The 12,613-nt window shown below is 32.0% G+C and overlaps 2 protein-coding genes across 4 annotated transcripts in view; both read right to left on the bottom strand.

Annotated features, from left to right (window-relative positions):
- Positions 1-404: 404 nt before the first annotated feature.
- Positions 405-3,804, bottom strand: LOC119837411 (torso-like protein). Its single transcript, XM_038362985.1, has 5 exons — positions 3,628-3,804; positions 2,121-2,339; positions 1,478-1,772; positions 1,126-1,260; positions 405-790 (listed from the first exon to the last, which is right to left on the bottom strand). Exons 1-5 carry the CDS (start codon positions 3,735-3,737, stop codon positions 530-532), a joined length of 1,020 nt encoding a protein of 339 aa, XP_038218913.1. The 5' UTR covers positions 3,738-3,804; the 3' UTR covers positions 405-529.
- A 5,411-nt stretch (positions 3,805-9,215) lies between these two features.
- Positions 9,216-12,613, bottom strand: part of LOC119837429 (torso-like protein) — a 43,387-nt gene continuing 39,989 nt past the window's right edge. The window contains exons 5-8 of one of the 3 annotated variants that reach the window (XM_038363006.1): positions 12,426-12,600; positions 11,065-11,199; positions 10,527-10,661; positions 9,216-10,134 (exon numbers count right to left, since the gene is read on the bottom strand). In XM_038363006.1, coding sequence (XP_038218934.1) covers positions 9,874-10,134; positions 10,527-10,661; positions 11,065-11,199; positions 12,426-12,600 — 706 coding nt within the window. In that variant the 3' untranslated portion in view covers positions 9,216-9,873. The remainder of the gene's footprint in view (positions 10,135-10,526; positions 10,662-11,064; positions 11,200-12,425; positions 12,601-12,613) is intronic. The other 2 variants (XM_038363005.1, XM_038363004.1) reach the window with 2 other exon arrangements.

Raw genomic sequence — 12,613 nt, 5'->3', positions numbered from 1 at the left:
AGGGGCGGCGTATTTCCAGTCGACCTCAGGATACAACCCAGTCTATATCACTGCTACGTAATTCCTTTTTCTATTTAGAAAAATTCCTAGCGCAATGCGGCGATCCTAATCTTTCAAGACTTCTTATTTTATGTACCTACCCAGTGAACAATCCATTTTATTTTCTCATTCATTCGTATTATAAGCGACGTAATCTCAATGTTTTACTTCTAGATATATACAGTATCTACAAATTGATTTGGTTTAATTTTTAAAGATTAATTTCTTTGTTTAGAAACACAACGTACAAACGTTAACAGAAACTATTTTTTTTACAAAAAGGTTACCGATGTCTAAAAGTATCCAGCCAAGCGGTTGAAGACCCACAGCTAATAAAACAAAAAAAAATATATATATATATATATATATATACTTGAGCTAATTGAGAACCACCATCGCTTTTGGGAACGTCTGTTACAAATACTTTCTTAAAAGTGGAAGACAATTGAGGCTATTTACTATTAATTATCTACCTAATAATGTTTCGTCTTCACGTATTCACCTCCCATAATCTCATATCGTTTTCAACAATTTCAGTAAATTTTTGAGCTTTATACCTATCTTTGAAGAGAGGTTTTAATGTTTTTAGGTTAAGGCTTAAAAGAGCTCCATTATCTAACATGCCATCTAATTGAGACGCTAATATTGGGTTATAATGAAGGCGTAATAAGCTAGGTCTGGAAAATAGGTATTGGCTGTCTTTGAGGTTGTTTCTTGCCCAGGTTTCTACTGTTTTGTTGCCACTCGCTATCTGTAAAATAATGGCAATATTTGAGCAGGCAAAAATGCGTGAATTTTAAGTTTCATCAAAGGAACGTTTTATTCTTTGAAGTAGATAATTTTCTCAAAAAAAATAACAGACTATATAATATCATACGAGGCTTGTACCTATGCATGAATTGTAAAATATCCAAGAATAGGTACCAATGTACGTACTGAGAAGTATTTTAGACTGCATAGTTTGATACTCAAATAAATGATGAGACACAGTACAGAGGAGTAGAGTACAGTAGTTAAATACTAATTATTTAAAAACAAAAATTTTCACATATTTCATTTATGTTTTATAACGAAATGAATATTTACTTTAATGTCACCGACTTGCTTCAAAAAGTATGAGGAAAAATAAAATCTCAAACTATCTGAGTTCGATCTTCGTCGCTCCCGATACTTTATATACGATTTTAGTAAATTGTAGCCAGTTCTCTTGTACTTGAATACCTGAAAAAAAATATATATGTTTTTAATAAGCTTAATCATCAAATTTTTCTACTTCAACGTCACTGCATTCAAAACAAAATTATTTAAAAAGTTCAGTATACCTAAACTATTTTATCAGAATATCTAACATATTTAAAAGCTCTTCTGATAGCGCATTCGATTTTCAAAAGAAAATTGTGTCTATGGTCGATTTAAAATTCACTGCCCGCTCACTTACTTGGTAAATACAATTGCCAGTAACATACGAATCAATGTAATGCGTTCCATAGCTCTTCATGAATCGTCTTATCTCCGTAGAATCGCTGATATTCAAGTGGTCAATCGCCTTCTGAACGTAGCCTTTAACTCTTGCGTCATTGAGGTCACTAATTTTCACGGATGTCTTAACTTTAGACAGTTTTACGAGCACATAACAGCAATTGTCTGGTCTCATATCGTATTCGATACCAAACGCTCGCATTATTTCGTTCTCCATCCAATCACCGAGGAAGGCTTTAGGTGGCATGTCTGTACTGAAAATAATATTATTAACAGTGTGATTTGAAAGGTTGAGGATAAAATTTATACATACGATATTCATTAAACGCGTTTTCTATACAAGATGTGTTTACTGTTTGTTTATAGGCACTCAATATAAATATATAATTTTATAGCATAACCAAATATGGTATAACACCCTACCATTATAATAATTATATATATTTTTAACCGATTTCAATGTTTAATAAATTTATTTTGGTATTAATCTTCTTCTGTAGATAATTTTCAACAATAAAAACAACAATATCTCAATAAAAGTTTTCTAAAAATACAGCGCACTCTCTCATACACAATACATAATATTCACATATTGACCATACCCTTCAATTGTGAAGTTCTGGAAGTACGCCTGAAGCAGATCTTCGAGTGTCTCACATAATTGTATATTCATGTCCACCATAGTGTCCCCTGGGGTGGCCCCACTGCGGACATTTTCGAAGACTCTTATGTTCTTCTCTCGAAACGGCTCCATGGGTTCGTAACTCTCTTCTTCATAGTCAGCAGATAGCACTTGCATTACTTGTGATAGGTCTCCATAACTAAATTAATATTAAAGTGGTTAATATTTTATAATAGATATTAAAAAGGTCACCGCCGTTCCTAGGAGTATGTTCCGCACCACTCAAGATTCTAAAATGGCAACAATTTCTTATAAAACTCAAAAAGAAATCACGACACTCGCAGTGGCGTAGCTAGGGGGACAAGGTGGTGCATAGAGAAAGAATCGTTCGAATTAATTTTTTATATATATTTTACTAGGTAATTGGGATATTTATCGAAAGACTTGTCCAACATCTTCCAATTAACCTTTATACCATTTTTACTTTACTTTATTCCATAACATTACTTACGCATTCTATTGAATTATTTTTTAAACGTGAAACTAATAAAATATCTACACTTAAATACTTCACTACTAACTAAACGATAAAATACCCTATATAAATAACGTATAATTTGTTCTTTCAATGTTATCATTCTTTCTGAAAGTTGTATTATGATGCGTTTCATTTACTTGACCCAAAATGGTCACATTTCGTGTTACAAAACCGAAAACCAAATGGTCATTTAGGTACTTATTGTTATGCATTAGCGATATAAATCTGTGACTGCGACCTTAACGCTCTATTCGAATAGAAACAATTTACATTATCAATTGTTTTACAATCCGAACTTGGCTTGTGATGATAGATTAAATAATTTACATTTTTAATTATTTCATCAACGTATTTCAGTCATCTTAACATTGAGTGAGCATATTTTGTTTAAAACAAATATGTTTTTCTGTCAAATAGTTCTGACTTGTTGCCATTAAAAAATAAACAAATAAATACGTTTTTCGAACACAGTTTTTCATTAACGTAAGATTACATAACGATTAACATATAATAAAAAAATTAATGTATACTTAAATTATTACGTTTTAAATTAAGGCCAATATTTTAGGTAAGTTAAACTATTTTTATACTAGGGTTAGAACGGCAGTATGTAGCTCTAAAATAGGTAAATAAAAAGAAAATGTTTTAATCATTTTGAATACTTTCTTGAATTATAATGAATAAATAAAATAATGCATTATATTTGCTGTAATTACATAGTCGATGTATCATTTTAATTCATTGTCTGTTATTAGAACTAACACAATATTTGATATTATTTACAAACTATATTCATTCACATTGATGAATTATAAAATTATACCGCTACGCACTCCGACGATATGCATATAAAGCTTTTTTCTGTAACTTTCTGTCTATTAAAATTGTCTGGTTAAAATATATTAAAACAAAGGAATAGCCGCTAAAATTAAATCTCTTATCTACTTACTTTGCGAAAACATCAATTGAATTTCCAATATTCAAACTGTAACCAAGATCACCGTCCTCACTATCACACAGACCACAACAGAAAAAAACGGTCAATATTAAAAGTAACATACTAAAAACTGGATAAAACTGGCTTTAAATACTTCAAAAAATTAAAACACACCGCGTGACGGCGGTATTATAACTGAGATTTTTTTTACATTTTGCTAATGTTACGCGTAAACATTGTGTGAACTTGACCCAACAGATTAGGTCTGCCCGTATCATTATGAACTATGCTTTAAACGCGTATTTTCTTATATATTACGTTAGGTATCTGAAACCCATTTGTATTAGCACAGATAACATAATACTATACTAGTAGTATTAGAACATTTAGACTATTATCTGCCTGACCAAGCATAAGAAAGTGAAAGAATAATATTTTCGCGGTTATTTACAAAATAGGTACAACAATATAATATACGCTACTAATGTAAAATTACACTGAATAACGTTTCCAGTTCAAAATTAAGTGTGATTATATACCATTATTGTCTAATCTATGACATAAGGAAGGTCATGTAAAAATATCGATTTTGTGATTTGTATTGTTTGCTTAAGTACCTACCTACTTATTAATATTGTGTTTGCATCTAAAATAAATAAGAAATGTTCCTATTTGGTGTATGTACGCATTACGCATACTGCAAGGGCTTAAAATACTTATAGTGATAAATACGGTATTGTATCTATAAAAAAGAAACATAAAAAAAATCTTGTTTTATATCATTCTTACGGGATGATGGATCCAAGGATGCAATATGAAATATTGATTTTAGAAATGAATATTGCCCATCTAAATTACTATTAGAAATGGCGTCGTGGAAACCAGCTGCACAGAAAACCGACGTCAACACAAGAAAAACAGTGGCTAAGGGAAACTGCTCTTAGCACACCTACGCAGTATAGCTGTTTTCCTAACACCTAGTATTATATTATCTGTACCTGCTGTCTTGGCACCAGTGATTGGATTCTGGAATAAAATCATTTTATTTCGTCTTTCTTCTATATTAAAATATTATAAACAGATTAGCAGGGAGGTCGCTGAAATAGATATAATAGCGTATTGCAATAAACAGTCCTTTTCTTGTCCAAATTTTCATGGGCGGTGGTAGCGCTTACCATCAGGCGACCCACCAGCTCCATTGCCGACTATGACATAAAAAAAAAATATATATATATATATATATATATATATATATATAGTATATACCGAATAAACTGACAAACAAACACATTTATATAAACATTTACAGACTCCAAGATCCTGATCTCACTTCCCAGTGCAGACGTATTGCACATACAATTATAACGATAAGACGGTTTATTGTTACTTGACAATAAAAGCGACATTCAGACAACAAGCTGCATCCTCTGGGTTCTCACGTTCCTAATTTATATTTAATGTATGTAGGATCTAAAATTTAGATCATAGTTATTTCTAGAACATTTTATTGACCACCGTGGCTCGGTTGATGCTTAAAGATTAAAATCGAGTGATCCTGAATTCAATTCCAGGTGGAGACACAAAAGGCCCATTTGTTCGTAATGAAAATTAATCAGTGAATCCGATGTAAAATACAGCCGCGAAAAGTTTCTTAAGATATTCTTCTATCATTTTTGTTAATATATTTAAAATAAACATTTTTTTTAATTTTATGAAATTAAGTCTAATTCAAAAGTTTTTATATCGATTATGTGTTTATTTTAACACATGTTATGAAAGTAGGCACTTTATGTTAGACACAGTACAATAACACTTCTGTATATTTATTGATTTGATGTAATTTTAGTAGCTTTATTTACTGGAATTAAGTTTGACCTTTATCAAATCTATCTAAGCATAACTTAAATTTGGAGATTGATTAAAGATGAGGAGAAAAGTTGAGGAAGGTTTTATGTGTTATATTAACGCTTGTTAGTCTATGTGAATGTAGAAACAGGGTAGAATTTGTAAGGAATCGCGGCAACTAAAATATTTACAAAAAATTAACGTCACGATTTGTAATTATTGAAACAACTACTCAACCTCGCCCTTATGATAAACTTAAAACAAAAAATGTAACTCAATTGAATTATTTCTTCGCAGTCAAGCATCTTTCTGATGGTGGTGGGTGAACCTTTTGATTCTTGAATCGGATATACTGGTTTCCTAACAATTTTCTGACTGATTGAACCGACGACCTAATAAGTGCCCTAATTGAGATATAAAAGTGACAAAATTCAAGGCCTTAGCTCGGTAATTCTCGGCACGTTTATAGATAACCCTTTGAACTGGCGAACCAACCCTTATCGTCCACTTGTGACTGTTAAATTAGTTGGTCTTAAATTAACTGAATTACAAAGATTTTAATTTACATCCTTAAATATAACATTAACGTGTTACCATACTTTAATGATAAAGCGTTCATAACACTATAAAACCCTTGTAGTTATAAAGTGATCTGTGTGTCCGTTCATGTCACGTAGTGGGTATGGGGCAGATGATATACGTCTATTTCACTGATCGATTTTCTTTATGGACACGTACTTACTTGCCAGCAGCTTGATCAGCCTTCTGTGTCATGCCAGACCGAGATTTTTTTTTTTCGTTCCTCACCATCGGGAATCGAACCCAGGACCCTTTAGTTTTATGTTTACACATGACCACGGTAATTTGGAGTAGCAATTTGCAAAGTTCGATATGAATTATTTTAATAATTGTTTATTTTTAGTCACATGGCAATGCTATCTATGAATGTTTTAAATTTATTCGATATCTGTTGGTATCTTAATACGAAAGCGCTAGATAGTTCAAAAACATTTTAGTTAATACTACGATAAAGCGGTTAATATTAAGATTTTTTATGAACACATATAGAACACAATACGATACTGAAGACTTATTTAAAATCTTCTTGTCTTACCAAAATGTATTTATCCATACAACCGACACGCCGCTGTTGTTTTCTATACTACCTACCTACTACATTGTAAGTAGACGAAATCATACAAACTAAGCGCCTAAATGAAGAAGGAATTAAGTCAGGTACAATGTATGACTGGTATGACGTGTATTTAGCGCAATTATTTACTACACTATGTATATACTAAAGTACACGTCATCTCAACAAATATAATTAACTCTATTAACCCACATATCGTAGAATTAATAGTGGAACAATTAGATATATATTTAATGTATAATTGTGGATGCATTCAGATATTATCGTGAATATAGGACTTGGAAGCTATTGCATGTTAGAGAAAAATGTAAATGTTTATCTTCACTGGTCACGCATTTATAACGCATATGATTAATTTGCAGTTAATCTGGTTTTATATTTCAATTATCCGTTTAGTTTTAGTTGGAGATTAGGTGACTGAAAGCGCAGGTAAACACAATGTATTGATGGGCGACTGCTGAGTTGTGTTTGAGCTAATGTTTAGGACACTAGGTTTCCTACATACACAAAGCAAAAGTGATTTTATCCTATCCCTTTTCATGGAATATATGTAGCTTTGATAGATTGTCTAAATGATGATTAATGATACTATCTCGCCATAGCTTTTTTGCTTGTTTCCACCAGGAAATTAACCATACTACTAAACATAAAACTAATGGTACTGTATAGTATTATATAATCTGTGGTAAAAGACTGTCGTCTGTCACAAAATATACGGAAATTTCACAAGATTCATCTCGCAAGGAACGTCTAAAGAAATATTTGCAGATTGTGTTTAAAAATTCAAAGTTGAACGACACATTATCAGCAGCGGGTTAGCTTAGTGATAAATTGCCTTGTCTATGATTCAGACAATGGCCTCAATTTTAACGATAAGCCGTAAATCACAGAGTCCGGATGTTTGTTAAACAGATATTTATAATTATATCCATGAATGAATATTACCTTAAATTTGGTTGTATAAAGTTGAATCTTGCAAAGAAATGCCTGTTACTACTTCTGTGGATGTTTCTGAGGTTTGTTCCAGAAGGATAAAGGAGAAGGATAAGGATAGAAAAACTGTACATGCAAAAAAGTAGAGTTCCACCTCTTGTACCTGACAGCTGACGGGTTGCAAGGACTTTTGGTTTGTTGGATTTGTTATTTGAATTAGTATGAGAATCAATCTGGGCGGAGCCGGGGTGAGCATCTAGTCTATAGGTATAATAATATAAGCCAGGAGTTTGAACGTGCTGATAGCGGAAACTACCCGAGCGATTTGGACGATTATTATTGATTTTTCAATTTATCTGCACATGTGGACAACATCACTACTGCTTAAAACGGTGAAGGAAAACATCGTGAGGAAACCGGCATGTTCAAGAATCAAAAGTTCGACATGTGACATCTGCCAACCCACACTTGGCCAGCGTGGTGGATTATGGCCTGAACCCTCATGGGAGGCCTGTGTCCCAGCAGTGCTGATATAGGTGCTGATGATGATGACATATATCTATATATTCTGAAGAATGAATCAGAAAGTTCGTCTCAGAAGAGGTTTAGCAATAAGTATATTACACCTGATATTATTCCTCGAGTCTATGGGATAATAAAAGAAAAGAGAAGTCGTAAAATATTTTAATCTCCTTACAAACTATCATATTTACGTCACAATCATTTAATTATCAGCTAGAACACATTAAATGCACTATCAAGTTTGATCCCGTGTTGCGCTTGAAGATATAATATAGATAAGTATAAGTAGACCAGGTAGCTATTGGTATTCTAGTAACTAAAGGACAATACATGCACATTGCAAATGAATATTTTAATTATGGTACTGCATGCTCATTGCACTATTAAGATATTTATGGTGTTTGTGTGTGTGAGTGATTTTGTTCAATGAAATTTTAATGTTTACGTACAAACCTACGTTTTTCTCAGAGGTTCTGTCAAAAACTTATCCGTCCGTAAGTAGTTTAGTGGATAAAAATACGCAAATAGTTGGAGTTAATTTTTTATCAATATTGTTATTTATTTATTATTTAATCACATTGTTATGTTCTTTATGAGTGCTGGTGATAAAAAAAACGTAATAGTATACGCGGGAATTATCATTTTGACAGTTTAACACATAACGTAAGGTCTATGAAAGAAATGCAGTTTGGCTACTTTTTTCTGTGTTGTAATAAATAAAATATTATTTTTTTTGTATTTAATATCAGCTTCTTATTTTATGATATGTAAAGTACAATGCACAGTACATTTTATCTTCAAATCTGAAAAATGGAAGTTTATAATCAAATTAAAAAGTATTAAGTAGTAACATAAAACATATTTATTTAAACAAACAGCTGGCTTTATGATTCATTCAATGCAAATTAAAAACATCACCTAAAAATATAAATTTTTATATTAATCGTATTTAAATCTATCTGCAAAAATTATTCAGATGTTGAAAATCCTTCAATTGGGCTCTCTATAAGTATACATATATATATAAAAAAATATTTCTTTACGATTTTCGATTTATCGAAACAACATTAAAAATTAAAATTAAGACCAACAGAGTAATGACTCAGTATTTTTTTTATACAGAAATTATTAAGAATTTATAAATTTAATGTTGATTATGTAGCGTATGTAATTTAAAATCATTTTGCTATCAATTTTTGTGTTTATAAATTTTTTGTCATAAAAAGGAACTCCACTGGAAACTCCAAAGAAACACACACAATGAACTGTAGAAAACTATTAAGAAATATAATTTATATTAAGCCTGCATAAAATAAACAAATATTTAATATTATAATATGATATTTGTATTGTAATATGATATTATATTTAGTATTTAAATATGTCGGAAAGGATTTATTTCACAAAATTGACTTTTATCGCTATTAAACTTTATAATACTTTACAAAATTGCACTTAAAAGGTTCTAGAGAATACTACTAGATGGCGCTTTTATTAATAAATATTGATAAGCATGAAATACTTGGCAGTTAGGCATCTCGCCATAAATGTATATAAAAATATCATTTAATATATTCATATACTCTCATATCACATTTACACTATGGAATTAAATATATTTTTATATAAAAAAATTGGACGAATATATAAAACTGACTTTTGTACTTCCACTGGTGAGTCTCAAACATTCGAATTCAAATTCAAATCAATCACAGAATCAAAAATAACTATATTTATCTCGTAAAATCAATAATTTTTTATCTAAAGTGTCTTTTGTTAACACAACACAATTGTTTAGCACCGCATCACATGTTGCTTTCCCACAATTTCAAATAATTGTCTATGACTTCTTCGAACCACTGCTTCTTTTTATCGTCTTTGAACGCAGGCGATAATGTCTTTAATTCTAATTGTAATAAGGCTTCATTTCCTAACAATGTGTCTAGATTTCTCAATAGGGCCGGCTCTCCGTGCAACTTAAGTAGACTTGGGTACGAAAATATATAATAATGTACCCGCAATCGCTTCATAGCCCAGCTTTCAACTGTTTTGTTCCCACTGGCCACCTGTAAAAATAATTTTACGTCATTCTTTGCGTTTAATTTTGGAAAATGATTTTGGTCTATTAAAAGGAATTTAAAAATAACACAATAGATCAAGGGCCACATTCAAAAATTTTAATTGTTTGGAAAATATCTATAATTATTTTGATTTGATCATGTACATGTTATGAAAAAAATATTATGACAGGAATACATGCAATATGGATAACATTTTAATTCTGAAATTACACCAATTATAAAAACATTCACGCGTATTCCCGCCATTTTAAATAAAAAATAGAGCGATTTGAAAATGGAATGCATTTGAATTCAATGGTTTGATTCTGTATGATGATGTCATTGATGCCAGTATTGAAAATTAATCTTTCAGGTAATCGTCACAAAGATATTTTTACCTTAATCTGGCCAATATGTTTAGCCTGCCACGGCGAGAAGTAACCCTCCAACTCTTTGGCGGTTATGTCAGCAACGCCTTTGCTTTTAAGTCTCTCTTTGATCATAGAGTATGCGGTTCTAGAGAACACAAACACCTGGAGTGAGAGCATAGACAAGATTCACGATTTTATTTTTACTGTTTTTTTTTTATTTTCTTCGGGCGTGAACTCGAGGACATTAGTATAACCTTCTTTTCTATAATTTCGTTCGTCTTGTCTATTTCTTGAGGAATGAAACGTGCAAGATGTGAATTCATGCCAATGATTTAGATAGAAAAGAAGTTTATGGTATGGTTCGAACGTGATTGTGAAGCGTCATGATGCTATGTTATATTCAGGATTGATTCTAGGGTTTTCCAATATTTTTGACCTAATTTCATAGATAATAAATTCAGTAAAACGAAAAACCATTGCTATAATATCGCTGGAACCTCGATATTCTAAAATGAAATGACCCAAAGAAAATCGTAGGACCAATCCAAAACATAACTCATCAAACCTTGACGGCGCCAACGTGTTCCGCGAAAAGGGGGGAGAAGAAATTGTTCATTTCCGAGGGGGGGATGTCGGACACGCCCCGGGTCTTAACCCGCTCTTTTATCCGGGAGTACACGCCTCGGGAAAACACGAATACCTGGGAATGGCTTAGATTAAACTTATGTAATAGTATTTTGGACTATTAACTGCGTTATTCATATATTCTATAGAAATTAAATGCAAATAGTTTTATTAATAGTTTTTGTCCTATGAATTCTAGGTCAAGTCATAGTGAAAGACCTTTAAATCCCGAGTGGTTTTTGATTTGTAGCATCTCAGTGGAAATCGGTGTATTTCTTTCTTTCATCGTATTAAATATTGCGAAAAAAACAACCTTACCACGATAGATTTTGATAAAAAAAAATTAGAATAGATTGCGTATTTTTGTTTGACTTGGGATCGATTCCTGATGGAAATTTACCCAAATTGTCTGTATCTAGTAATACAAAGAAGTCTCATCACCTTGTCCGTTAAAGTCAATCAGAACAGTTCTACGAAATACACCCGGCTCATACCCCACAAAGAGAATACACATCTTCATAGACTTGCGTAGTGGAAATGTAATTCTCCAAAAATTGTTAGAAATTAATGAAACTCCAAGACATTAAAATAAAAACTCCCCTTTCCTCTAGATGAAGACTGGACATTATAATGTATATTAGAAATCACGTCAGTTCACGTGACTCCGAGCGTGGCGAGGAACGTGACGCGTGTTTAGAAAACATACTCAACACTTCAAACATTGATAATTTTGCTTTGTATGGTAAATTGTGTGACACATTATTTAGAAATTTATAAGCGATTTTTCAATATGTAAGCCAGAGCTTAAAACGGTTAAGTAAAACATCGTGAGGAAACCGGCATGTCCAAGAATTAAAAAAGTCCGACAACATGTGACATCTGCTAACACACACTTGGCCAGCGTGGTGGATTATGGCCTAAACCCTCATAAGAGCCTGTGTCCCAGCAGTGGGAACATATAAAGGCTGATGATGATGAAGCCAAAGATGTGGGCAACGCGTTCAACCAAAAGTGGATTATTGCCGTACATCTGATATGACCAATTTAAGAATCTAAAAAAACCAAGAAGAATATTTCTGAGAATTTCATTGTTTGCATTGTATTTTTCAATATAGATGTTTTGATGTTTTTCTACTCGCACCATTTAACTCAAACATTCTAATAATTTACCTTATATAAAAATTGTATTCCCAATTTTAGTCTTTAGTTTGTAGGCATTTCAAACTTCCCAATTTCCAATTTTAAAGAACGGAATATCGTAATTTTTTATGTCATTTTTGTTAGTTTAAAGTTCTTTCTCACCTGATATAGGGAATTCCCCGTGATGTAAGACGCTATATAGTGCGATCCATATTTTCTAATGAAGTCAGCTATGGACACCGTGTCTCCGATAGTGGTGTCTTGAATGGCGTCAAATACCACGTCCTCTACCGGTATGTTCGGTGGAAGGTCGCTTAGCTTGGCTGTTTCGCGGAATCTGGAATTGGTAT

Source organism: Zerene cesonia, chromosome 27 (genome assembly GCF_012273895.1).
Source record: "Zerene cesonia ecotype Mississippi chromosome 27, Zerene_cesonia_1.1, whole genome shotgun sequence".
In the NCBI taxonomy this organism is placed as follows: Eukaryota; Metazoa; Arthropoda; class Insecta; order Lepidoptera; family Pieridae; genus Zerene; species Zerene cesonia.
Note: the sequence above shows the minus strand (reverse complement) of the source record. Positions and strands in the feature narration are given on the sequence as shown.

Excerpts from the sequence above, each read along its gene's own strand:
- LOC119837411 (XM_038362985.1), bottom strand. The coding sequence starts at position 3,737 with ATGTTACTTTTAATATTGACCGTTTTTTTCTGTTGTGGTCTGTGTGAT. Across the intron at positions 1,773-2,120 it reads CAGAACTTCACAATTGAAGG|TACAGACATGCCACCTAAAG; the intron begins GTATGGTCAATA and ends TATTATTTTCAG. Across the intron at positions 791-1,125 it reads AGCAAGTCGGTGACATTAAA|ATAGCGAGTGGCAACAAAAC; the intron begins GTAAATATTCAT and ends ATTATTTTACAG.